The 25224-nt window shown below is 66.9% G+C and overlaps 1 protein-coding gene across 4 annotated transcripts; it reads left to right on the top strand.

Annotated features, from left to right (window-relative positions):
* The first annotated feature begins 555 nt into the window (after positions 1-555).
* On the top strand, positions 556-25224 carry CEP170B (centrosomal protein 170B). 4 transcript variants are annotated; one of them, XM_073241751.1, is made up of 19 exons: positions 556-694; positions 3516-3647; positions 10169-10258; positions 12039-12119; positions 12665-12721; positions 13752-13890; positions 14429-14533; positions 14653-15111; positions 15379-16094; positions 16179-16349; positions 16833-16926; positions 17103-18827; positions 20241-20484; positions 21693-21939; positions 22195-22338; positions 22472-22560; positions 22982-23075; positions 23226-23277; positions 23437-25224. In XM_073241751.1, the coding sequence occupies exons 2-19, from the start codon at positions 3543-3545 to the stop codon at positions 23658-23660; spliced, it is 4836 nt and encodes a 1611-aa protein (XP_073097852.1). In that variant the 5' UTR covers positions 556-694; positions 3516-3542; the 3' UTR covers positions 23661-25224. The 4 variants fall into 4 exon arrangements, with proteins under 4 accessions (XP_073097852.1, XP_073097854.1, XP_073097851.1 ...); XM_073241753.1 differs by lacking the exon at positions 556-694 and having other exon boundaries at positions 16836-16926; positions 21789-21939; XM_073241750.1 differs by lacking the exon at positions 556-694 and having other exon boundaries at positions 16836-16926.

Below are 25224 nucleotides of genomic sequence, written 5' to 3'. Positions count from 1 at the left end.
CACGTGGGCGGGCAAGGCCAAAGGTCAGGCGGCAGGGCTGGGCTCGAGCCCGAGCTCCCGGAGCGCGGTTAAGCGTTAACTCGCGGGCCCGGGGCCAGGCCGCGGGGCCGCTCTGCCCCCGGGTTCCGCCCGGCGAGCAGAGGCGGGTCCCCACGTTGAGGAGGGGGCGGGCGGGCCTGCGGGTAGGGCCCAGACGGGAGGGGAGTGGGTCTGCGGGACCGGCGGGCGCCGAGCACGGGCCCGAGACCCGTGGGGCAGGGTCTGAGGGTGGGGGGGGCGGGGGGGGGGGCGGGCGGGGCGGGGCGGGGCCGGGGGCGAGGCCGCGGCGGGAGGGGAGGGGTCCGCGGGCCGGGCGGGGCGGGCGGCACCGGCGACGGCGGCGCGGGGGACCGGCGGGAGCCGCGGCGGGGAGGGGTCTGCGGGCGGGGCCGGGCCCGCTCACCTGGCGCCCCGGGCCCGCCCCGACCTGATTTCCGGGGCGGGGCGCGGCGGCGGGGGCGGGGCGCCGCGGGGCGGGGCGGCCGCAGACGTCAGGGACCCGAGCGCCAGGCCGCCGGTCGCCGCTCCGCCCGTGGGCCAGGCCGGGGCTGCCGCGAGCTTGCGGGCCGCGCCGGGCATGTCCTAGGCGGCGGCCCCGCCCAGCGCTCGGCTGGCCGGGCGGGAGGGCCGGGGCCGAGCCGGGGCCGAGCCGCAGGTAAGACGCGCCGCCTGGCGCCCTCGGCGGCCGGGCCTCCCTCCGCCGCACCTGCGCCCGCGGGCCGCCGGGGATGGGCGAGCGGGTCCCCCCGGCCGGACAAAGGCGCGAGCGCACCTGGCCGGTCCGGTCCCCGCCGCGCGGAGGCGGCCCAGCTCTGCGCCAGGCCGGGAGGGGCGCCCGGCGCTCGTCTACGCGGCCTGGAGAGGGGGCGCAGGCCCGGGCGCCGGCGTCCCCGCCAGGGCACCGGCTTGGCCGTGGCCGCCCCCGGCGAGCGCTGATTCAGGAGCCGGCGCCCTCCCCCCTCCCCGGGCCCGGCGCCCCCGCCCGGCCGGGCCCTCCTCCCGCGGTCCCTCCCTCCCTGCCCTCCTTCTCCTCTCCTCGTTTCCCTTCGCCGCCGCCGCCGCCGCCTCTCCGCTGTCCCGGCCTCCGCTCCGTCTGCTCCTTCCAGCCGCCCGCCGCACCCCTTCCCGACCCCGGCGGCTCCAGCCCCTGCCTCCTGCCCCTGGGCGACTCCCCTCCTCCCCCGTCTCACCTCCGGGCGGCTGGCCCTTCTGGCTGGGACCGCCGGGGGGACCAGTCGGGGGTGTTTGCGATCCCCCCTCCCGGCAGCGATGGCCCGCCCGGGCGCAGACCGGCCGCAGGCTGTTGGGGAGCGCCTGCGGCTCCCAGGCCTGGGCCTTTTTAGGATGGGCCGGCAGTAGCGGCGGCGGCCTGGCTCCCGCACAGCCGTGTGACCGGGCTCCGGGGACCTCCCCTTGCCAGAAGCAAAGGCTGTGGCCTCTTGTGGGTGGGGTGTCTATGCCCACGGCCCTCCGGGAGCTTGCGGCCGGCGATGGCAGGGTGTGGAACGCGGGGCCTGGGCTGGGCGGGGCTGTCCGGGAGAGAGCCCTGTCACCTCCTGCAGCCGCCGGGCCGAGGGGTCGTAGAAGAGGCTGGGGTTGCGGGTGTCTCCTGCGGGCTTCAGGGGCCTGGGAGTCCCTGCGCCCTCAGCCTCCAGTGCCGGCTCCTCAGGCAGGACCTTGAGAAACAGCAGGGGCTTGGGTGAGGGTCCCTGGCTGCAGGAGCTGCCTTCTCCCGGGGTGGGTTTTTCCAGTCTTCCTACCTGCGCCTCCGAGGTGGTGGGAAGGGCATGCGGGGGAGTGGGGCTCTGTCCTCCCTCGGGCCTTTGCAGATGGGTGGGGCCCGGGTGTTGGCCTCCTACACTGCCCACAGGGAAGGGAGCTGAGAAATTCGGGGCTTCTCCGGGTGAGCGTTACAGGGACAGGGTCTGGGACCCCATCCCCCACCCCCACCTGTGCTTCCCCGGGTGCCAGCACCATCTCCTGCCCCGTGACTGTCTCACTTCTTAACTAGTCTCCTACTTAGCCCCCCTGCAGTGCTCACACTGAGACCACCGCAGGCCGCCTTATTCAGGCCCTACACTCCGTCCAGTGCCTTGTTCTTGCTGTTGGAAGCCCTTCACGGTGTTTGAACCAAGTGTTGGGCATTTTCTTTGCACCGAGCGCTGCCGTGATGCAGCATGTCCCGGGCCGTGCAGGGCCTCCCTTCTGGCTGCAGACCAGCCACAGGGCTCCCAGGGGCTCACGACCCGGCGTCTCTGCACTGATGTCCCTTCTGCCTGGACCGCAGTCCCCAAGATGTTCCTGCTGCTTGGATGTCGCCTTTCCTGACCAGGATCCCTAAACAGGCCTCTTCTGGCACTGCCCCTCCCTGCCCCTGTTTTTTCTGTCACTCACATCTTTTCACAAGGAATTCCTGTGTCCCTGGGACAGTGTATGTTTTGGTCAGGGCTGTTTCAGAGTTTCAGAGGCCAGGACACCTGGCACATGGTGGTGCTTGGGGTACATTGTACCCAGTGTGTGCACATGTACGTGTGCTCAGGAAGAGTGTGTACAGAGGATTTGGGCCAGGGCTCTTTTGGGTGGTGCTCCAGGTGTATGAGGAGACAGTGCACACGTGTGGTGGGCAGGGGTATGTCTGCACAGTGGGTGCCTGTGTACCTGTGCTGCTGTTGCAGGCTCTGCAGCGTGTCACACTGGCTGTACAGGGGCTGGGCTGTCCTGGGGCAGCGGGTCTGAGAGCCTCAGGCTGTCCCAGGGCCTGTTGTTCAGGTTGCCCTCACTATGCCCTTTGAGCCACGTGGTGCCCGCCTGCCTGCCCTGACCGTAGCAGCCCCTCGGATCCCTCCTTTGCCGACGCCCCCAGGACCTTGGGCGCCAAAGCTCCGCTTCCCTCCGTGATGCTGGAGGGCCTTCCTGATTGATGCCTTGGCCACCACTGTTCTGGCCTGGGGGCTTCTGTAGGGTGTTCGCAGTGCCACCAAGCGACATTCAGTCTCTGAGTGACAGGCATGTAGGTGGTTGCCCTGCCCGGGGCCTGGCTCAGAGGGTCTGATTCAGGGAAGCAGACCCCGTGGTTAAGAGCTTGTGTCCTGGGGTGGGTGTGGTGTGTGCACCCGTCATTGTGGGGACCCTGATGGTCCCTGCTGAGTCCCACAGGTCTCAGGGACATGTGGGGCCAGTGCACCGTGGACTCATCCCCTGGCACCTAGAAGAGAGAGGAGGCTGCATGTGGGGTCTGGAGCACAAGGGAGGACTAGGCAGCCTTCGCCAGGGGTGGGGCTCACAGGGCACAGACATACCGAGGGAAGGACAGGCGACCTGCCATGGCTGGAGCCCGGTGCTCCTGGAAACAGCCATTGTGGTGGAGCATGAAGGTGCTTGAACCGCGGAGGGGCAGGATCTGTGCGGGACCTCCAGACCCTGGGCCCCAGGCCAGGCAGCAGAAAGCCCCACTCTGACGACTCTTTCCCCTGCAGGGCCAGGCGGGCCTGCCCAGTGCCAAGATGAGTGTCACCTCCTGGTTCCTGGTGGGCAGCGGCGGCACGCGGCACCGGCTGCCCCGAGAGCTCATCTTCGTGGGGCGGGATGACTGTGAGCTCATGCTGCAGGTGAGGTGCAGAGGGCAGGCAGAGGCCAGGAGGCTGAGGCCCCGTGCAGCCTGCGCATCTCCTCCTGGGCCCTGGGTGCGCGGGTGGTCTCTGGCTGTCAGGCATTGTGTGCGGGCCCACATGTGCTCCCGTGGGCACGAGTCCCTGCCTTTGCATACTGGACCTTTTCTGACTAGAGGGTGCTCGGGCTTCTGTCAGATTCTCAAGATGTGAGCAGCCTGCCTTTGGAAGGTGCTGGGAGGTGCATTGCTCTGTATCCTTGTCTGGAAGCTCTGCCTGGGCTGTGAGTCACGGTGGGAAACCACAGGGCCAGCTCTGACCATCAGAGCTGTCCAGGGGAAGGCTAGTGCTCCTTTGAGGCATCCTGAGGGGTACAGGGCCTCTTTTGGCCACTGGCAGCCAGAGCCCTGGGCACTAGGCAACCAGGAATTTTTCTCTGGCCCTGGGTTTGAGTTTCACTCCCATGGGACTCACCAGTCAAGATATTTGGGAACAAGAAAAGAGGGGTGGTGGACTAACCCTGCAGGGTGCACCCCAGCACCCGTGCCCTTCCCTCATCCCTCATGGGTATGATTGAGTTGGGCTCCTTGCAGCCCTGACCCCTCCCCAGTGTGGCGCATGGGTCCCCTGTCCCCAGGCTTCCCAAGCTCCATGCCCCCAGAAACAAATGGGCATCCTGGGTGGGTTGCCTGGTCCGGCCAAGGGGCCTGCTCGGGTGCAGGTGAGGCTTCACCCAGATGCCAGTTCCCATGTGCAGCCCAGCTGCTACCATCTGCTCCCAGGATGCGTAGCCAGGGGCCCCAGGCATGAGCGTGTCCCCATGGGCCACAGATGTCTGTCCCCCTCTCCTGAGGGCAGGCCCCGCCCACACCCAGGTGGGCCCTGACACCCTGGCTTCTCCTTCAGCATCCTCTCGTCTGCTGGCCTCTGGTCCCGCGAACTTCTCACGCTGCCTTTGCTTCCGGCCCGTGGGCAGCTCACACCTGGAAGTCTGTCCTGTTCTCTTTCCTTTTCCTTTGGAAGCTGGAGAGACCAAGTGGGTGGCTCTGTACAGGTCGGGCAAGTGTTTCTGTGAAGGTCCAGGGGTGTGTGGCAGGCCTTGGGGTCCACTCGCTCTGTGGCAGCCACTCAGCTTTGCCAAGTCCTGAAGTGACAGGCAGAAGCCCAGGGCGCTGTGCCAGTAAAACTCCATGGGGCCTTGAAATGTCAATTTCATGTCAGGTTCATGTGTCATTACATAGTCTTGACTTTTTACAAAGCCATTTAAAAGTAGCTCTGAGTCCATACAAAGCAGGCAGCAGGCTGGAGGTTGCGCCCCTGGCCTCATGGAGTGACCCGTGTGGGGTCTGGATGTGGCCAGTTGCTCCCTGACAGCGTCCTGTGACATGACCCCTGTTTTCTGTTTTCTGGAGGCAGAAGATGTGGCCGGGTTTGGTGTCACTACATTTGCCTCTGACCCCTGGCAGGGTGCTGTGTGTTCCGTGCTGTGCCTGTGTGGTGTATCTATGGCCCTGCCAGTCTACCCAGGGGGGCCAGGAAGGCCTTTTGGAGGAGGTGGCATGGATGGGAGCCTGTGGGAGAAGCCAGAGGAAGTCTATGGGTGCCCGCGGGTGCCAGGGGCCCAGTGTGGGTGTGCCTCCTGTCTCCTGCCTGTGTCTGTCCCCTTGAATCAGGCCATCCCTCTGCTTGCTTCATTTCCCAGCACTCAGGGAGAGCCTGCTGACTAGGCTGGGTTGGGCTACTCAGGAGTGTGGGGTCCTAGTTTCTGGCAAGTTAGTGGGGGAGCCCTAGGCAGGGCAGACTCTGTGCTGGGCTGGCCCCTGGCCGGGGAGCCTGCATTTCTGCGCCTTGCTGTCCCCCAGCCCTTGGGGAATGCCTCTCCCTGGAGGTCCCAGCCACCCCTCTGGCCTTGGCCTCCACCTCTGCTCAGGGCCTTCACACGGTGTGTCCCCGGCCGCCGCCCCCGGGTTCACAGCCTGCTCGGGGGACTCAGATGCAGGCCAAGCTCAGTGCTGCTGAGCAAAACGTGTCCTCCCCTGCTCCCCCCACTGTGGGCCCCACCAGTGGTCCAGGGACACACTGCAGCTGTCCCTCCCCCTCGCTCACACCTCCGGTGTCCCGAGTGTCACTCCCACCCCTCCGCCAGTGCAGGGACAAGCAGCTTGGCCCAGCCACCCCCACCCGCCCTGGCTCTCTGGGGTCCCTCATGCCCTAGCTGGCCCTGTCCTCACCGGCCAGCTCCCCTTTATCCTCTCCCTGCCGTGTGCTCCCCGAGTGCCCGGTCTTCCCTGTGCAACGTCGTCGTGTTCATTCCCATGTTCCCCACTCAACAGTTGTCACTGAGCACAGAGCTGTGCCCTGTGCCTGGCACTGGGAAGGCCATGCAGACAGCCTGCCTTCCTGGGGTCTTTGCTCCAGGGGTGGGGCCGGCCACAGACCTGTGAGCTGGAACCCAAGCTTTCCCAGGGTAGACATCTGAAGAAGGTGGCACTGGCTGGGCATGGCAACCTGCGCAGAGAGCCGAGGGCGATGGGGAGCATGGTGGGGTGGGGGGTTGGCAGAGGTGCCAAAAGGGGAGGGGACTCTGCAGGAAAAGGGGAGGGGACAGAGTGCCTAGGACAGGGCTGGGGGGTAGGAGCTGGTGTCACAGACTAGGCAAGAGGGGCCGTGGCTTGGACCCCAGGGGCAAAGGAGGTCGGAAGTTGTGTTCTGGAGGCAGAGCCAGCAGCCTGGCCATGTGCCGCCCCACACTCTCCAGGGTCCTGGCTTCCAGTGCAAGCCTGGCACAGCTGGTACCCAGCAGGAGCGTGTTCAATGACAAATGTGAGCAGGTGTGGTCTGGGCCCGCCTGGTGCCAGAGCCGGAACTGTCTGCTGTGGCTCCTGTCCCCAGGTGGCCCTGGGCTCTGGTGTGGGGCAGGTGTGCCCAGACATGGGGCTGTGTTACGCACCTGTGTCTGTATGCACGTGTGAGCTAACATGCTTACAGTGCCGCGTCCTCCCAGCTCTGCCCTCTATGGGACTTTGCGAGAGCTGGCATTCGTCGGCCCCAGGTGGGCGGGCGAGAGCCCCCTGCCTGCATGACAGGCTGAGCCCGTCCTCTGGGGCCCTCGTGGCCTCGCTGGCGGGATGGTGCCGAGCGCAGGGCTGTGGCTGCCCCCGGGGCTCTCACCCACAGATGACAGCAGACATGAATTTTGGAAGCACATCTTTATTCCATTTTAAAGTGAATACAAAGAGTTGGACCCTTTTCCAAAAATCCGCGTGTTTGGAACTTCTAGGCCATTTCATGTGTGTGTCACGCCCTCCTCTCCACTGTCAGGGGCCGCTTTGTGTCCTTTCAAGCCTCCAGTCCTTGGCTGAGTGGCTGCTTCCACCTCTTGTGGGTGGGCTTCACACTCTGAGCCCCTGGGTTAGGTGGGGTTGGGTCTGCTTCTGGCCTGGGTGGGCAGATCCGGCACCTTGCTGGGAAAGAGGAAGTGGCCTCAGGGAAGGTGGTGACCGGGGTAGGGGACCTGGCCCTGCAGAGGGTGTAGCACTTCCAGAGGTGTGGAGTGGTGTGGCTGGCGGCTGGCCGGGATGGATGAGGGGGGTTCGGAGCGGCCACCAGGGCCTGTGGCTCTGGGTACATTGCCAGCTTTTCCTTCCCAGTGGGAAGCCCAGGGAAGCTTCAGTGGTAGACTGACGGGTGGGGTGGGGTGGGGGCTGGGAGTTCGGGCAAGAGGTGGCTGCGGGGCGGAGGCAGGTGGACAGGTTGAGGGGTGTTGAGGAGGAAGGCCAGCGGGTGTGGCTGGAGCACCTGGGGCTCGGCTGGCAGTGTTCCTGGGGGCAGGGCCAGGTGGGCAGGGAGGGGGAACTGGGTTTGGCCAGGTTGGGCTTGGCTGCGTGGAAGGTGGCTGCGGTGTGTCCAGTAGTTGGGGGTCTGAGGCCTCGGAGGAAGGGAAGTGGTTCAGGCTGAAAAGGTCAGCCCAGAAGCTCCTCCAGGTGGTCCCTCCCTGCAAAGGCGGCATACAAGCCCAGGACACAGAGTGCCCTGTCTGCTGCCCCCCTCCTCCCATCGCAGTCAGGCAGAGCCTGGGGACCCCTGCACCTGCCAGCAGCCTGACCTGTTCCTTCTCACCTTCTCAGAGGCCCCCAGGCCTTGGGGGTCCATGAGGGGGCAGAATCCAGCCCCCAGGCCTCGGGGTTCACTTTCTGGAGACAGCGGGTCGATTTGGCCCAGTGGCATCCAACTGCTGGGCAGGGCTGCGTGGGCAGCTGGCCTGTCCTTGAGCCCTGGGCTGTGCATGGGAGCGGGTGCAGGAGGGGGTGAGGCCCAGCTCTCTCAGTGAGCCCCAGGCCGTGCAGCTGCCAGCCTGGACTCAGGAATTGTGGTGCTTGACCATGGGGCCACCGACAGGGGCAGTTACTCGTCTGATGTGGGCCAGTTGGGCACCCAGGCACTCCCAGCAGCTCCCCCAGTGCCCTGCAGCCAGCAGGCTGAGTCTGGAGAAGGGAGAGCCGGCATCCCCAGCAGTGCTTCTCCACCCCCTGCCTGTGCCAGGGCCGGAGGGAGGGGCTGCAGTGGAGAGCCACAGGGCCAGCTCTGGGGAGGTGAGCGGCAGGTGGGCCTGCGTCAGGGACCAGCAGGGCAGCCCCAGGCGGGGAATGTGGCCTGGTGGCTGGGAGCTGTCCAACTGTGGGCGCCACTTTGCATGAGGGATTCAGGATGGGGGCAGAGGTGAGGCCTGGAGGGGTGGGGCCACAGGTCTCAAGGTCAGAGTCACCTTGCCAGCGACCCATTGCTTCGGGAGGCAGGTAAGTCGACACTGGAGGCCCCCCAGGACTGTCCTTCCCAGGGAGGATGCCCCCAGCAGGCCTAGCCACCGACCTGTGCTTGCCCGGGCCCCCATGGCGGCCACTAGGCCCTGTGGCTCCGGGCTAGCCTCCGTGTCAGAGAGGCTCCGGCTGGCCCTGCAGATCTAATCGGCCCCTGAGTCACCTGCACCCCTGCTCCTCCTCGCCCCACAGCCCCTGGGCCTCCCACTGCAGCACCGACGCTGTGGGTCCCGCCAGCCACCTCGGGCTCTCTGAGTGCAGGAGAGGCCGGGGCGTGGAGGCCAGGCTCAAGCTGAGCCGCACCCGCTGTGGTGCTCACTCACCAGCTGAGAGACTTGTGTGGGGACAGGGCTGGGCCAGAGCCCTGTCCACCCCCACCCTGGCTCTGCTGACCACTTGGGTCTCTGGGTGAGGAAGGAGGGTATTGGGGCCTCCCTGGAAGCCGGTCACTGCAGAGCGGGCTGAGGGGCCTGGCAGGTGGAGAGAATCAGGGAAAATGGGCTCTGTGGTGTGGGGCCGGAGGGTCTGGCACTCACCTGTGAGAACTGGGAGGCCTGGCAGTGTGGTGATGGGGGACGTTGGTCTGGGACCACCCTCCTGCGAGCTGAGGGCTGTCCTGTGCCAGGTGGCAAGGAATGCGTGTGGCTCCGTGGATTCCATGCGTGTGCTCTGGAGCTGCCTGGGAACTTTGTGGGGGGCACTGCTGGCAGGTCCAGAGGGGCACATACTGTCATGCGTCTGGGGCAGGGCTGGACGCTGCCCCTGGGCTGCACGGTTCTGCTGGCTGGGCCTCTGGCCCAGACTCCTCAGCTGCTGCCCAGCACCCCCAGCCTGCAGCCATGTGGCGTAGGCATGGTGCTGTGCTCTTTGCTGAGACGGCCATGGCTGGTTGTGGCAGCGCATGCTGACGGTGCCTAAGCAAGTAGTGTGACCCTGGCTCTGTCCCCCGAGCCCTGGTAGGTGGGGGGCAGGAATGGGGCTTGGCTGAGCGTGCTGGGTGACTGTCCTGGAGGGTGTCCTGGGTGGACTAGAGGCCAGGGAAGAGTTAGAAGTGCTCAAGGCAAAGTATTTGTGTGCGTGCATGCATGCATGCATGTGTGCACAGGAACTGGTGGCAGAGTGTGCTCAGGATGTGTGGGAGCCCTGTGCATGCATGTGTACAGGGAAGGGTCTGCAGCATCATGCATGCCTGTGTGCACATGCCTGTCACGGGTTGTGGGGCTAACTTGGAGTCTGGGGAAGCTTGCCCCTGAGCACCCCCAGCCCCCTGACCCTCCCTCTGAATCGCCTGCCTCCGCCTGGCCGCCTCCACCTGGCCACCCCCGCCTGCCCTTGGGAGTGAACGGCATGTCCCAGAGGGCCAGGGGGTTGCCACTGGAACGGCTCCCACTGCCAACCCAAGAGGAGTGCCAGGATGGGAGGGGTCCCTGGACTGTTGGTACTGTGCAGGGTGGTCACAAAGGGAGGGGCCCCGGTGACAGCCTTGGGGTGGGAAGAACTGGCCCTGACGTCTGGCAGATCCCTGTGGCTGGGACGCTGGCCGAGTCAGGGTGGGACTCTGGTGTGGGGGCGTGGCTGGGACCTGGGCCTCCGGGCCCATGGCACTGGGGTTGGTATTGTGGTGGAGTGGGGGAGGATGGGGACACCTGTGGGGGTGCCTCCCCCTAGCCGAGAAGGCCACCCGAGGACCCTTTGTGTCCCCAGTCTCGCAGCGTGGACAAGCAGCATGCTGTCATCAATTACGACCAGGACAGGGACCAGCACTGGGTGAAGGACCTGGGCAGCCTAAATGGGGTAAGTGCTGGCCCCGCCCCACCCCGCCGCAACTCCTCCCCCTGGTGGCCCCGCCCCCGCCCCTCCAGCCCTCCTGGCCGCGCCCATGCACGACCCCTCCTCTGTGCTGGCCCCGCCCCAGCTCCATTCCTACCCTGGACCCCATACCCTAATCATGACCCCACCCCTCTGCTCAGGCCCTTCTCGGTGGTCCAGAGCCTTCTGCGACCACAAGCCTCTGCCCTGCCCTACCTGCCCCCCGCCAGGACCTCCTGCTCGGGTGGGGAGGAGGCACCCGAAGGTACAGAGATCCCCTGGCCTGTGCAGGAGCCCCACTGGGCAGGGGCTGCTCTGGTGGCTCCAGTCTCTCAGGGGGGCAAGGGAGGCACTTGGACCACCTGCAGTCTGGGAAGTGGGGCTTCTGCGAAGGACAGGGCTGTGCTGGGGTACCCTGTCCTGGAGGGACCTCTTGGGAGTTGTGGGCAGTGAGGACACGGAGGTGACCAGGAGGAAGGCCCTGACTGCGGGAGCAGGGAGGGGCTGGGCGAGAGGAACCTGGTATGTGGGGTGGAAAATGGGTGCACTCCTGGGTCCAGTGTCTGTCTGGGTGTGTCTCCTGCCGCGGGGCACTGTGTCAACAAGGAAACCACCATCTGCCTCCATTCCCGTTCGCTGGATCAGGGAGGGCATCTGCCCCGTCCCTCCCGGCCTGTTCAGTCTGGCCCCCGTCCTGAGCTGGGGGCCCACAGCGGCCTCGGGCCAGCCCTGCCTCTGCTGTGCTATCACACAATCAAGGGCTGGGCACCCCACCAGGCTCCCCTCACCTCCCATCGGGGGTGTCAGGCTCTGCTGGGTTCTGCCCCCAGTCCCACCTTGCTCAGCTGTCTGGTGGGCTCCAGGTGCGGCTGCAAGGGACATGGGCTGCGGCCTGGGTTAGGTTCCCTCACCCTGCAGGGGCAGGTTCTTCGGGGTCTGTGATGGGGTGCAGGAAGTGGCAGAACGGGTCTGCATAGCCTTGGAGCTGTCCCCAGGCCAGGCCTGCTGTCCTCCACTCCTTGCTCAGCACCCGAGGACCCCTACTTTACATACAGTGTGTCCACAACCAAGCTTGCCATTGTTCCAGCCCTCCCCTGGGCCCACTCCTCGGCTCTAGTCCCATTTGCCACCTTCCCCGTCGCTGCCCTCCCAGCTCCCGAGGTGCTCTGTCCTGTAATGCACCCCTCCCCCACATGTCTTGCTACTTCTGCCAGACTCGGGGCACAACCACATCTGCCTTCCTTGTGACCCCCGCCTACCCCCGAGGTCCTCAGTACCTGCTGGGGTCTTTCATTCACGTGACCACTGTGGTGTCCAGTGGCTGGTTGATTAGAAGCCCCTGATGGAGGGAAGAGGGTTTCTAGAGCCTGGTGTTTTGATGCGCCTCATGAATGGGCAATGCAAACAGCCCTGCCACCGGACCACCCACAGGCGTGCCTGGGTGTCCCAGTGGCAGTGTGGGCTGAGGGCTGGGGCCAGCGTGAGCCCTGTGTGGACCAGAGAAAGGGTCTTATTCACCACAGTGGTTTGTGTTTGAGAGGCTACATCAGGGTCCCTGGGGTACTTCTTGCAACCAGCCCTTCTGTAGCTGCTGTCCTGTGGTCCCTTCGGGGCACACGGCTGGCTGCGTTTGAGCCCGAGGGACAGTGCTAGGCCCAGAGCAGCACAAAAGAGGGCCTGGGCATCCACTTGGGGGGTCGTGGGGCCCCCGGAGTTGCTGCCCTGTCTGCCAGCAGCCCAGCTCTGCCACCTGTCCCCTCCACAGACCTTTGTGAATGATGTGCGCATCCCGGACCAGAAGTATGTCACGCTGAAGCTCAACGATGTCATCCGATTCGGCTACGATATCCTTTCCTGGCCACGCCCAGCCCCTCCTCTGGCCTCCCCCTCAGTCCCCACGGCCATAGTTTCCTTGTTATCCTGGAGGCAGTGGGGTCTCAGTGGTCACAGTGGGGGCCCAAGGGGTTAGCGAGTGGCCAGGGTAAACCCAGGCTGGACAGTGGCCGGAGCTCCAGGCCCCGTGCCTGTCCCCGCCAAGCCTCCAGCCAGGGGCACCTTGAGTTCCCAGGGCCACAAACAGGTGAGCTCCCTCTGGGGTCCCAAGCCAGGGGCAACCTGGAGTTGCCTAGGCAGCTTCTGTGCTCAGACACGGGTGAGCAGGCTCCGGGCCCCCACGTGCATGGCAGGCATGCGTCCTCTGCCTGCCTTGGCCAACACCGTGTGGGTGCACCGCTGGTGGGGGGCAGCATGGACCCCCAGAGCCCTCTTGATGCACCTCACCGGAGGACGGCTCCTCCCGCTGGTGAGGAGCGGACATGTGTCCCACGGCACACGTCCCAGGGCCCCACCCCGCCCTTCCTGCTCCCAGATCTCCTTGACACACCTGCACATCCCAACATGTACGTGCTGGAGCGTGTGCAGCACCGCGTCCCCGAGGAGGCTCTCAGGGTTAGTGCTGCTGCTCAGCCGAGGGGCCCCCGCCACCAGGGCCCCGTGTCCCCACAACCCCCGCCCCCCTCTGCCCGCCCTCGGCGGCCGGCACTCCTAGGCCTCCGGGCCCCCGCCTGTCTGTGGTGCTGAGTCAGCCCAGCCCGGCCTGCCCCACCGGATGCTCTGGTCTGGCAGGTGAAGGAGGTGGTCCTTCCCACCCCCAGGCTCATGGGGCCATGGATGCTGGGTGTATTGGGGGCCTGGGAGGGCCCACTCAGTACCTTGGGTGCAGAGGACCCTGATGAGGCCACTGTGGGCTGGGCTGGCCAGGGGCAGGCGGGAGCGGGTGTCTGGAGGCTGGCCAGGGGCAGCCTTTGGCAACAGTACTGTGGGAGGTCCTGGGTGGCAGGTGCCCTCAGTACATTTACCCAGTTGGAGTTCGAGGGTCCTGGGGAAGGAAGGGGCCACGGCAGGTGGGGTGTCTCCCTTCCCCTTGACTGTGTGGGAGTCATGGCACACTGGCTTAGGGGACCCTTCCTGGAACTTCCCCCAGGAGCCCTGTGTGGGGAGACCAGCCTTAGCCCCACTTTCCAAACGAACCTCTGGTAGCCCAGTGAGCGTGGCAGCCTGCTCAGAGTTATGTGGCCAGTGAGGGCAGGGCCGGTGCCAACCAGGCTCTGACAGCGATGGAGCTCAGCCCTGTGGGTGCGGCCTGTTTGAGTGGGCCGCTGCTCCCCGCCTCCCACGGCCCCTGGGTGCGGCTCCCGTGGCCAGGCCTGTCCCGCTCCTCAGCTGGGCTGCAGTGTCTCCCTGATGGTCGCGGCCCACCTCCCCCTTCCCCACCCCAGACAAGCCCCAGGTCCCTCCTGGGAGCTTTGTGGTGCTGAGGATCTCCCGGGCTTGGGCGCAGATCCTGGGTGGCCCGGGCAGGCTGTCTGCTCCCGTGGGGGTCGTATGTCGTGACACACGTGGGTTAGTGCTGGGCCGCCCTGGGTGGAGCTGTCCCTCTGTGGCAGCCACCCACCCTCACCCGCCCCCCTGCCCACAGCACGAGAAGTACACCAGCCAGCTGCAGGTGAGCGTCAAGGGCCCGGCACCCACGGGGGGAACAGCCCCTCCGCAGCACACGCCTTACTGCGAGTCCTCGAGCCCCAGGCTGGAGAGGGGGGACCGGAGGCTGGGAGCAGGTAGGGTGGCCCTGCCGTGGGCCGGGAGGGGGTGTGCATGCAGGCTGCCCCTGCACACCTCCCAAGGCCTGCCCACCGGGTCACGCCCCACCCTGTACACACATCCCCCTCCCTCCACCCTGGCACACCCACAGCCCTATACCTTGTGTGCTCAGACGGTGGCGCTTGGCCTCTGGGGTCACTCTGTCGCCTGAAGCATTTGCAGAGCCATCGCTAATGGCCCTTCCCTGTGTCCAGCAGGCTGTGGGGGCAGAGAGCCTGGGGCAGGGCTAAAGGGATTGCCTGGCCAGGGCAGTGCCACCCCAGGGATGGGCTTTCCTAGCACAGCCACCCCGCAGGGAGGCCCAGGACTTGCTGCAGCTGTCACCACTATGGATGAGGACGTGGCTTGGTGGTTGGCGACTGCAGAGTCCTGGGCAACCGCTGATCTGAATGGGACGGTGACCAGGGCCCCTTCAGACCCATGCCTTTCTGGCTCTGGGCCCCCCTCCTGCCTGTTCTGGCACCACAGCTACTGTCAAAGTCTGTCCCTTTGCAGAGGCAGCGACCTACCGCACACCCCTGTATGGACAGCCCTCCTGGTGGGGGGAGGATGATGGCGGCGACCCGTCTGAGGACCGGCGCCAGGAGGAGCCCTGCACAGGTACTCCCAGAAGGCAGCCTGGTCCGTGCCGCTCTGGGGCAGACGGAGCCGACGGTGTCGCAAGAGGGGGCTGGGATGAGGGTGCCACGGGGCCCCGCCTGAGGATGCGCCTCCCACAGAGCGGCCCAAAGAGCTGGTGCAGCAGGATGGGGAGCTCGCAGGGATGACGGCCGCCGCCCGGGCCACTGCAGAGTCTCCGGGGTGCGCCTTCCGGCGGGAGCCCAGCTACTTCGAGATTCCCACAAAGGATGCCCCCCAGCCCGAGGCACCCCTCCAGGATGGGGAGCTGGGGAGGGACGGGGCCGCCCCTGTTGTGCAGAGCCACGCCTCCTTCACCATCGAGTTCGATGACTGCAGCCCGGGCAAGGTCAAGATCCGGGACCATGTCACCAAGTTCTCCCTGCGCCAGCGGCGGCCCCCGGGCAAGGAGGCTGCACCCATTGAGGTGGTCTCCGCCGAGACCAAGGTGGCCGACTGGCTGGTGCAGAACGACCCCAGCCTGCTGCGCCGGGCTGGCCCTGGAGATGACCGCCACAGCGCCAAAAGCGACCTGCCTGCCCACACCCGCACCCTCAAGGGTGGGTGCCCGGTGGCAGGGACTGTGCCTGCCCACCCACCCACAAGCAGGGCCTGGTCAGCTTGACTGACCTCCCAATCTGGGCAATCCAGGGTTCCCCTCGCTTGCCTCGGCCACTTGTGCTGGGCTGCATGTGATGGGCTATGTCCCCAGGCACGTGACGGCTGCGGCTGTGGGTGTCAACTCCCTTGGGCTCAGGATGAGGCGGCCTCAGGACCGCTGTGTTGCCTTCCCCTTGGACTGATGAGTTGGGGTCCCCTGCCCACAGGCCACAAGCACGAGGATGGCACACAGAGTGACTCGGAGGACCCCCTGGCCAAGGCAGTGGTGGCTGGGGTGCCTGCGGAGGGCAGTGGGGAGCAGGTGCGGCTGCAGAGGCAGATCAAGCGGGATCCCCAGGAGCTGCTGCACAACCAGCAGGCTTTCGTCATCGAGTTCTTCGACGGGGACACACCCCGCAAGAAACGCTCCCAGTCCTTCACGCACACACCGCCCGGGGACCCCAAGGCCGACAAGCGCAGAGGCCCTGGGCCAGCTGACAGGGACCGCCTGGGGGCCCCAGCTCCGGCCCGTGGCGCGGGCAGCAGCTCGGGGCCTCAGCGGGCCGGCTCCCTGAAGCGGGAGAGGACAGAGGAGCGGCTAGGCAGCCCCTCGCCAGCACCCCGGGCCTCCGCCCGCCCCTTTGGCAGTGTGGGGCGCCGGTCCCGCCTGGCGCAGGACTTTGTGGCCCAGTGCCTGCGGGAGGGACCCCCGGCCACCCGGCCTGGCCCCGAGAAGGTGCCCCCCGTGCTGCCAGCCCCCATGACACCCCGTGGGGTCAGCCCCGCTGCCCCCTCGACTCCACCACCCCCCTCCGCAGACCCCCAGCTCACCAAGGCGCGCAAACAGGAGGAGGAGGACAGCCTCAGCGACGCGGGCACCTACACCATCGAGACGGAGGCGCCGGACCAGGAGGTGGAGGAGGCCCGTAGGATGATCGACCAGGTGCGGCTGTTCGGGGCAGCCTGGGCTGGGCCTGGGGCCCGGGCGCCGTGCTCTGACCCGAGGCCTGGCGGTCCTTCCTGGCAGGTCTTTGGGGTACTGGAGTCCTCTGAGCTTTCCAGGGCGTCCTCAGCCACTTTCCGCCCCATCATCAGGGGGGACAGAGACGACTCTGGTGACGGGGTGGCCCAGCGGGTGGCCCTGCTACAGGAGTTTGCGTCCCGGCCAGCGGGCATGGCCCCCCAGGGGGAGCTCCAGGTACATGGGGCCCAGCCAGACACCACCCCGGTGGGGGACGGGTGGAAAGGACAGTGCCTCGGCTGGAGTCCTGGTCATTGCATCCTGAATGTGCTTGAAGGCTCTGGTCCTCCCTGGCTGGACTCTGGGCCCCAGACAAGGCTGGGCTGGACCTTCCCTGAGGGGTGTGCCCGCTGGCAGGAGGGCTAGGTACCCACAGGGAGGGCTCAAGGGCACGTCCTAAGGCTCCGGGTCGAGTTGGTCGTCTGGGTGTGCTTGATGGGCAGGGTGGGCTGCTGGCCACCGTCAGAGTCTGCAAACAGTGCTTGGATGGCAGTAGTTAAGTTGGGGTCCTGCAAGCCCCAGAGAGGCAAGGGCGTCCTCCTGGCGCTTCTGCAGGGGGGAACGTGGCAGGCTGGGGCTGCCTTTACGCCCCCTCCCGCCCCTGGCACCTCTCTGGGGGCGCCTGCCTGTCCCTGCCACAGGCTCTCCTGCTCTTCTCAGCAGGGCCTCCTGGTACCAGGCTCCCCTGGGGGTCAGAAGTGGGTGTCCCGCTGGGCCAGCTTGGCTGACAGCTACTCAGACCCGGGGATGGCAGGTAAGTGGCTCCAGGGCTGCAGTGGGGAGGGACTGGGGGAGGGTGGCTTCAGGCCACTGCCTGGGGAAATCGATGCTGCACATGCTAGGTGGAGGGCCAGGCTCCCAGGGTGCGCGGATGGCCTGCCCGCCCGCCGGCCGATGACCATCACAGTGGGGCTGTTCTCGTCTTCACAGAGGATGGCCCCGGGCGCAGAGCCGGGGAACTGGAGGGGACCCTGCCTGTGCGTCAGCGGCGACTGCTCCCACAGCTGCCCAGTGACAGGGTGGACAACCCCACAGGCCCTGAGGCTGCCAGGAGGAGTGGGTCTGGGCTGCTGGAGCCAGGCAGTGAGCAGGCCAACTGCCTCCTGGGCCAAGAGGACCTGGAGCCTGACAGCCTTAGTGATGCCAGTGGGTCGGACGGCGGGCGGGGCTCCGAGCCTGGCGGGGGCCGGCAGGAAGAGAGACGCAAGAGCCCCCGGGAGGGACTGGCCTGGACGAAGGGCCTGCACGCGCCCAGGGCCCCTGGGGAACCAGCCCCCACCTCTTTCTTCATTGGGGACAAGAACAAGGAGTCAGCCCTCCCCAGGGAACCCCCTGTGGCTCCAGGGGGGGTGGAAGGCCTAGGGCAGGGGGTTCAGTGTAGCCCCCCGGCGAGGGACGGCACCTACGTCAGCACCAGTGGGAGGCTGGTCCTCCAGCTGCGGACTGGGCGGCCGCCGGGGCCTGAGGGCCCCACCCAGGCCCCGGCCAAGGAGGCCTCGGCCTTTGTCTGGCAGGAGAGCTTCACCAGGGAGGTGGCCAGCTGCCCCCCAGCGCCCAGCCAGCTCCCGTACATTTCCAGCCACCCCCTCCTGCAGGACCTGACCACAGCCCGGGCCTCACGCATGGACCCGCACTCCCAGGACACCCACCTGATCTTGAAGGAGACAGAGACCGCTCTGGCCGCCCTGGAGGCCCGACTATTCTCCAAGCCCCCAGAGGAGGTCAATGGCGAGGCAGGTAGTGCCCCAGGGCCCCTGGATGACTCCCTGTCTGGGGACTCCGATGTGGACACGGCCAGCACTCTCAGCCTACTCAGTGGCAAGAATGGGCCCAGCCCTCCCAGCCCCCAGCCCACAGGGCTGCCGAAGGAGAAGCCGCCGTCCCCTCCAGCAGTACGGGATGCCGCAGGGGTCACCCCGGGCACTGCCCGGGAGTCTCTCTCAGAGAAGCAGTGTCGTCCTCCGGGCATGACGGATATGGATCGAGTAGAACCAGTGAAGTGCCTGTCTGTGCAGTGTGGCCACAGGCCCCGAGGTCCCTCAGACTTCCCTGATGAGGAACGAGGCTCTGGCCTTGCCTGGGCATCTGGTGTAGATGCCATCACCTCTGACCACGAGACCTCTGGGGCCAGTGGGACAGGGCGTCCAGGGCCCCGCCAGAAACCCACAGCCCCGCCGCCATCCCCAGCCGCCCGGGAAGAGCAAAGCCGCGGCTCCGGCAGTGCCCAGAAGGTGCAGCAGGCCCTGACCCGCTCCAACAGCCTGTCCACCCCGCGGCCCACACGAGCCTCCCGGCTGCGGCGGGCCCGGCTGGGGGATGCCTCGGACACAGAGTCTGCAGAGGGAGAACGGGGGGCCCCAGCCAACCCCGAGCCGGGGGTGCGGCCAGCTGCTGAGCAGGCCAAGAAGCTGTCACGCCTGGACATCCTGGCCATGCCCCGGAAGCGGGCTGGCTCCTTCACAGGGCCCAGCGACTCTGAGGTGGCCCCCGCCCGGGCCGGCTTCTCTGGTCGCAGCGTGGAGCTGCATTGCGCCAGCCGCAAGCCCAGCATGGCCGAGGCCCGGGCTGCTGCCCGGAAGGCCGCCAACTCTGCCATGGCCCCCCACCAGCCCTTCAGCAGGGCCCGCCCGGGCAGCGCCCGATACTCCTCACCCAGTGAGTGCTGGGAGCGCGTGGGTGGCCCTGGGCCCAGGCAGCTGGGCAGTGGGTCTGTGGCTTGCTGTGTGCCAGCCTAACTCCAGGCTGCAGGACCCCCAGCGCTGGCCCTGGAGGAAACCCTGTTCCCATCGTGGGCATGTCTCCAGACATACACCGCTACCCTGGGGTGTCCCCAGCCGTAGGCCCACCACAGCCCCAGTCTGTCCTGAGACCCTGACTGTCTCCAGGATGTGGTGGGTGGGGGGCTCCTGCTGGCTCCTGGGTGTGCCTGTGTGGCTGCAGACAGCAGGCTAGGCCTGCCCGCTCTTCCTTGGAGTTCTGAACTTCAGGCTGCACGCTGATGGCCTGAAAGCTTGTGTGGAGACCCAAGTCCACTGTCCAAGGGGCCAAGGGTCCAGAGAGAATCCTCTCTCCTCGGCTGCTGTGTTTGTGCAGCTCCACAGGGGCCCTGGGAGCCCATGCAGCCCGTAGCCTGGGGAGGGTCGTGTCAGCCCTCGGCACCAGTGAGCAGCGGCCCCAGGAAGCCCTGGTCCGTGTGTGCAGCGCAGGGGCACAGGCTGCTGTGGCCGTCGGAGCCGGCCCCTGCCTTGGGCGGCTGGATGCCTCATCCTCACCTGCCCGGAGCAGCCCTGTCCTCTGAGGGCACTGGTTTGAGGTGTGGGCCCTGCTGGCCCAGCAACATGCTGCTGCTCCTGCCTGACGCCCCTGACCTGCCGGCACTACGCGTGACCTGCCCTGCAGCTGGGGACAGGGGGGCCTGAGATGCAGAGTTCACTGGAGGAAGGGGTGGGGCAGGGCAGGGTGGCTGCAGGCGGAGGACCATACCTGCTTCTTGGCTGAAACCCCCTGCGACCCCCGACCCCTCCTCATTCTCCTGTGTGTGTTGATAGCCACTGCAGGGGCTTGGGGACGGGGCGGGCAAGGGTCAGGCCTGAGGAGACCGTGCAGGCCCAGGAAGGCGCCGGGCCATGAGGGCTGAGCTTGGGCTCTGTGGGCTGCCTAGCCACTCTGTAGTCTAGCCCAGGGCTGGCGCTGACCCACGTGGAGAGGTTTACCCCTATTTGGGGTGTCTGCATACTTCCCTACCACCGAGGGCCCTGGCTGCCATCGAATGGGCGTGGACCCTCTTCCCAGGACATGGCTCCTGCCCACTGGCCCACTAGCCACAGCTCTGGGTTGTTCCCTGGAGGCCTGAGGAAATGCTTGGGTGCCTCTGGGCCGGTGGTGGCCTTGCAGAGCCCCAAGAACAGCAGCTGCCGGTGCTCCAGCCGAGGGCCTGTGGGGCAGGAGTGCTGGCTGCGGTCGGGTCTGCCCTGCAGCGCTGGGCCCTCCCAGAGGGCCTCTGGGGCCCCCACAGGCTACTGAGCATGGGTCTGTTCTGTTCTCGCTTCCGGAACTGACCCACCCAAGACGCACGCCGTCGGCAGCAGGGCTCAGACTGCGCGTCCACCTCCGAGGAGGAGTACGGCTCCCACCACGGCTCCCCCAGGCACACGCGCTCCCACGCCTCAGCGGCCACGCAGACCCCCCGGGCGGGCAGCTCCGGCCGGGCCCGGCCTCGGGCCCCTGGCCTCCGGGACACAGACGAGGGGGAGGAAGAGCCCGACCCCTACGCCTTCATTGTGCAGACGGCCGAGATCGCCGAGATCGCCAGGTGGGCGGCGCGGCGTGCGGGGTGCTGCCCCGGGCCGGAGCGCGCTCTGACTCAGGGCTTTCTTCCTTGCTTGTCGGGCAGACGGATAGTGGGTGGATGCGTAGATGATGGATGGACAGGTGGGTGAGTGGCTGATGGAAGAACGCAGACCTGCCTAGGAAGGAGGGGGCCTCTGGTGGGAGGAAGGCCTCCACCAAGATCTTGATTAAAGTGACCTCCCTCGTGTGGCCGATCATTGGGAGTGTCACCCCAGGCCAGGTGCAGGGGAGGATGGTGGGAGAGTGGCCTGCTGAGCCACAGTCAGGCTGGGTCCAGCCGGGCTTGTGGAGGGGCCAGGAGGAGCCCCGGGACTGGGGGAGTGGCAAGCGTTTGGTGCTACAGATGCCAGTTTGAGCCTGTGAGGCGCCTGGAAAGGTGACCGGGGGCAGGCGGCTCCTGGGAGAGTGGCCAGACTGGGGGCGGGGCTTAGGCTTTGCCAGCACAGGGATGGTGGCTGAGGCTGTGCGGCTGTGCAGGGAGGGTGTGGACAGTGGAAGAAAGGAGGGCCTGGTCGAGCTCATGGGACGCCCGGGGTGGTTGGAAGGATGGCCTGTCCCTGGCGTGGCTACAGGAGTTGACAGGCCGGCCTGCCCCCCAGCCGAGGACGGGGCACACTGCTTGCAAGGCTTGGGGCTCTAGGGCAGGCAGGTGGCGGAGGCTTCGGGCTCCAGCCCTGGGTCTCACAGGCAGTCGGGGGCAAGGGGCTGTTCCTGGTCCCTGGCTGGCCTCGGCCCTTTTCTGGGTCGCCCGGGAGCCTGCAGGGAAGCGTGTTACCTGTGGAGGGGGCAGAGGGCCAGATGTGCTAGAGCTTAACCTCCTCTGGCCCCCTGCCCTGCGGGGCTTCCCCTGCCACTCTAGGTCCCCAGCCTCCGCCTGACTCAGACCCTCATCTGGGACCCTGCCCCCTCCCCTGCCCCTGCCCCGGCCTGCAGAGTAGGGCTGTGTGGTCCCGTGTGTTCTTTGGCGGCCCCGATGCCCAGCCCTGAAGGCTGGGGAGGAGGAGGTGTGGTGCGTCTGTCCCCGTCCCGCCCAGTTTCACTCCCCCACTCGCCTGGGGCATTGAGGCCTTGAGCCTCCTGGCACGGCCGTCGGGTCTGGCCTTGGAAGTGGCTAGGGTGCAGTTTGGGCCGGGCTGGAGTCTTCATACCCCTGGCCCTGCTCCTCCACAGGGGGACCCCCACCCACCTAGGCAGAGGGAGCACTGAGTCTCCTCTGGCTGCCTGGGAGGACCCCACAGAACGCGCCTTCTTTCCTGCTGGCTGCAGGCTGAGCCACACGCTGGTGAAGGACGTGGCTATCCTGGCCCAGGAGATCCACGACGTGGCCGGGGACGGTGACTCACTGGGCCCCGCCTGCAGCCCCTCTCTCAGCAACACGCCCGGCACCCCCGCCTCCACCATCTCCGCCCGGGAGGAGGTGAGCCTGGTCCGCCCCCCCCCCCCCCCCCCCCCCGGCATGGGCCAGGGCCCCTGAGCGCCCTTCCCAATGTCCACCGTACACCCCACGCTCAGCTCCCCGGACAGGCACCCAGAGAGCCTGGGTCTGGACCCGCCTTCACGAGGGGCCTGGGGTCTGCAGGGTGCACCTGCTGTCCTGGTGAGGAGGTGCCGCTCTTGCCACCTCCTAGCAGACACCCCGCCAAGTGGGCTGACGCCACCCTACCCCCCACAGCTGGTACAGCACATTCCTGAGGCCAGCCTCAACTTCCAGAAGGTGCCACCTGGCTCCCTGAGCTCTCGGAACTTGGACCAGAACATGAATGACCGCCAAGAGGACCCCTTGGCCAACAAGACACGGCCTCGAAGCCGCGAGGAGGCAGGTCCCCTTCCCCGCCAGGAGCTGGCCTGGCCGAGGGCGCACAGGATCCCTCTGGGCCGGGCGCCGGGCTGTGCCGGGGGAGCAGGGCCAGCCGGGGGCACCCAGCCTTGCTCACACCCTGTCCTCACAGGTCATCTTCGATAACCTGATGCTGAGCCCCGTGTCCCAGCTGTCCCGTGCCATCCGTGAGAACACGGAGCACCTCGCCGACAAGATGAAGTGAGTCAGGCCCCGAATGCCCTGCAGGCAGGGGAGCCCCTCGGGGGGGAGGGCCAGGAAGCCCACTGCTGCTTAGTCGTCACCCAGCCAGACTCCCCTCAGACACAGGTACGGGGAGGCGCGTGTAAGCAGGGACCGAGCCAAGGGCGCACAGCCCAGTGGGTGCACGCGTGTGCACATGTGGCTCCCGGCAACAGGACCCCAAGCCTGGGGAAGCTGGAGCCCCCAGGAGAGCTCCCCAGGCCCGCCGTGCGTCAGGCTCAGAGTCGGGACTCCGGCACCAGCCCGCCCCCAGGCCGCTCAAGGCCTGTTCCCCCACGGGCACAGGAGGGGTGGCACAGGCCTCCCTGTGGGGGAAGGAGCCTTGCCCAGGCCCCACGGCTGCTGTCCTCGCCTGCTCTCACCCTCCCTGGGCGGGCAGGGTCCTCTTCCAGAACTCGGGGCATGCCTGGGAGGAGCTGGAAGCCAGGATCAATGCGGAGAACGAGGTGCCCATCCTGAAGACATCCAACAAGGTGGGCAGGGCGGGTGGGGACCCTTAGCCCGCCTGGTTCAGAGGGGAGGGCCGGGGAGCTGGCTCAAGCCCAGACCCTGACTCCTGCCCCAGAGCCCTGGGGAGAGGCGGCCCCCAGGCCGTCCCACTCATGTGCGTTTCTTCCTGCCAGGAAATCAGCTCCATCCTGAAAGAACTGAGGCGTGTGCAGAAGCAGCTGGAAGGTGGGCTTGGCCCAGATGTGGGTGGGGGTGCCGCACGGGGCTTCCAGTGGGGCTGGCAGGGTCCAGGGCGGGGGGAGAACTGAGTCACATGTGCCGCTACCCAGCCGGGCAGGCGTGGGGGCAGGGAAGGACCCTTGGGCCTACCCTCTCCCCCCACAGTCATCAACGCCATTGTGGACCCCAGCGGGAACCTGGACCTGGTGACTGGAAGCAAGGCGTTTCCAGGCTCGGCCCAGCTTGCGAAGGGCCGGCCGGCTGCCCAGAGCCCGTCGGCCCGGCCCCTGAGGAGCTTCCTGCAGCAGGGTGGCTGTGTGTCCCCCAGCCTCCCGGACCCCTCCTTCCTCCCCTCCTTCCTGCCCGACTCGGAGAGGTTCCTGATCTAGGCGGCAGGCAGGGGCGGCGTGCCTGTGCCCTGGCCCCGGGCCTCCCGCCCACCTGCCTGCCACTGAGGCCCCTCCCAGCTGCAGGCAGGCCGCCAAGAAGACCCCCACACGTGCCATAACCCCGTGGGCCACCCCCCCACGCCAGGCCCTCCCCACCCGCTGGGCCAGGGTCGCAGGCGTGTACCCCGCCGCCACCCTCATGTCACTTTGTCTCTAGCTTCCAAAGGAAGAGCGGTCTGTGCCGCTGAGCAGCCTCCAGGCCTGGGGCCCCGCACGATTCTCAGGCCGTGGCCGTAGGCTGTCCCGGGAGGCCCGTGCACATACCTGCCCTGTCCCTGTGCACTGGCTGGGGCCGGACCGAGTCGTGCTGAGCCGTGGGGTGGGTCGGTGCCAAACGGAGCCGGGAGGGCTTGTGTTGCCCCAGCGCTTGCAGAGGGCACGGTGCAGGCTGGCCAGGGCACTTGCCGCTGGCTTTGCTGAGGAGCCTGGCAGCTCCCAATTGCCTCTGAGTCCAACGGCCCGGGTCAGGGACATAGCCCGTGGAGATGTTTGGGGCAGGAACCCCACTGCTTTGAGCCTTTGGTGCCAACTCAGTTGCCAAACCCACTATGCGGGCCCCTGCTGCACGCGGGCCGGGGCTGAGACCAGCCACACATGGGCACTCATCCATGCTGGACACGTGCGCCCTGCCCACTGCTAGTCCCCCACATCCCTCACTGCAGAGTATGCCCTGGTGTGGGCTATGGGCCTCTGCACTCGGCTTCCGGGGGTTCTAGGCTGGGCAGGGGCGAGCACTAGAGCGAAGTGGCTGGAAACTGGGCTTCCAGAACCCCCCTAGACCACACACCCTTCCCCAGCCTCACCCCTGTCCTCTGGACGCTGTGGCATTCATTGGGTGTCTGCAGCCAGCTAGGGGCCCAAAGGCCCGTGTGTTCCCCGCCCCATGGGTGGGGGGCAGGGACAGGCCCCAGGAACAGTTTTGTTTTCTCAGGATTCTTTCAGCGGGGATATGCCGGGTGTGTGGAGCAGGGCCCTTCCTCAGGGGCTGATGTTCCTGGGTCCCCGAAGCCAAAGAGCCCGCTGGCTGTGGTGGGCGGGGGCGGGGTGCTCTGCTCTCCGCCTGGCATCTGCACGAGTGTCGACTGTGGGCCAGGGCCATGGTGGGTGACACGTCCCCGTGTTTACATTAGCTGACCCCCCATGTTTACGTGTACGTGAGTGGGGTGGGGGCCTCCGCCCCGTGACCCTCCTGTGTCCACGGGGGAGGTGCTGGCCCGAGTCTGCCACGCCTGCATGCCCTGCCCTCTGCTCAAGCCTGACCCCTGGGACCAGTGGCCCTTCTCCATCCACACCCACTCAGTGATCTCTGTAATTTTTTTATTCACAAATCCGCGTCACTGCCCCTCCCCCACCCCCCCTCCCCCCGCCTTCGGTGGTATCGGTGACTTGCTGGCTTCTCTGCTCCTGTTTGTCCTCAGGTGGTCTATGGATGTCTTTCAGAAAAAGGTTATTTTATATGATTTGTCATGGAATTTGTTCTAATAAACCATTCCTCTATCACGTG

The sequence above is a fragment of the Manis javanica genome, chromosome 8 (assembly GCF_040802235.1).
Source record: "Manis javanica isolate MJ-LG chromosome 8, MJ_LKY, whole genome shotgun sequence".
Classification (NCBI taxonomy): Eukaryota; Metazoa; Chordata; class Mammalia; order Pholidota; family Manidae; genus Manis; species Manis javanica.
The sequence above is the reverse complement of the archived record's forward strand: the minus strand, read 5'-3'. Positions and strand labels throughout refer to the sequence as shown.

Excerpts from the sequence above, each read along its gene's own strand:
- CEP170B (XM_073241751.1), top strand. The coding sequence starts at position 3,543 with ATGAGTGTCACCTCCTGGTTCCTGGTGGGCAGCGGCGGCACGCGGCAC. Across the intron at positions 15,112-15,378 it reads CCACACCCGCACCCTCAAGG|GCCACAAGCACGAGGATGGC; the intron begins GTGGGTGCCCGG and ends CCCTGCCCACAG. Across the intron at positions 16,350-16,832 it reads CCCCCCAGGGGGAGCTCCAG|CAGGGCCTCCTGGTACCAGG; the intron begins GTACATGGGGCC and ends TGCTCTTCTCAG.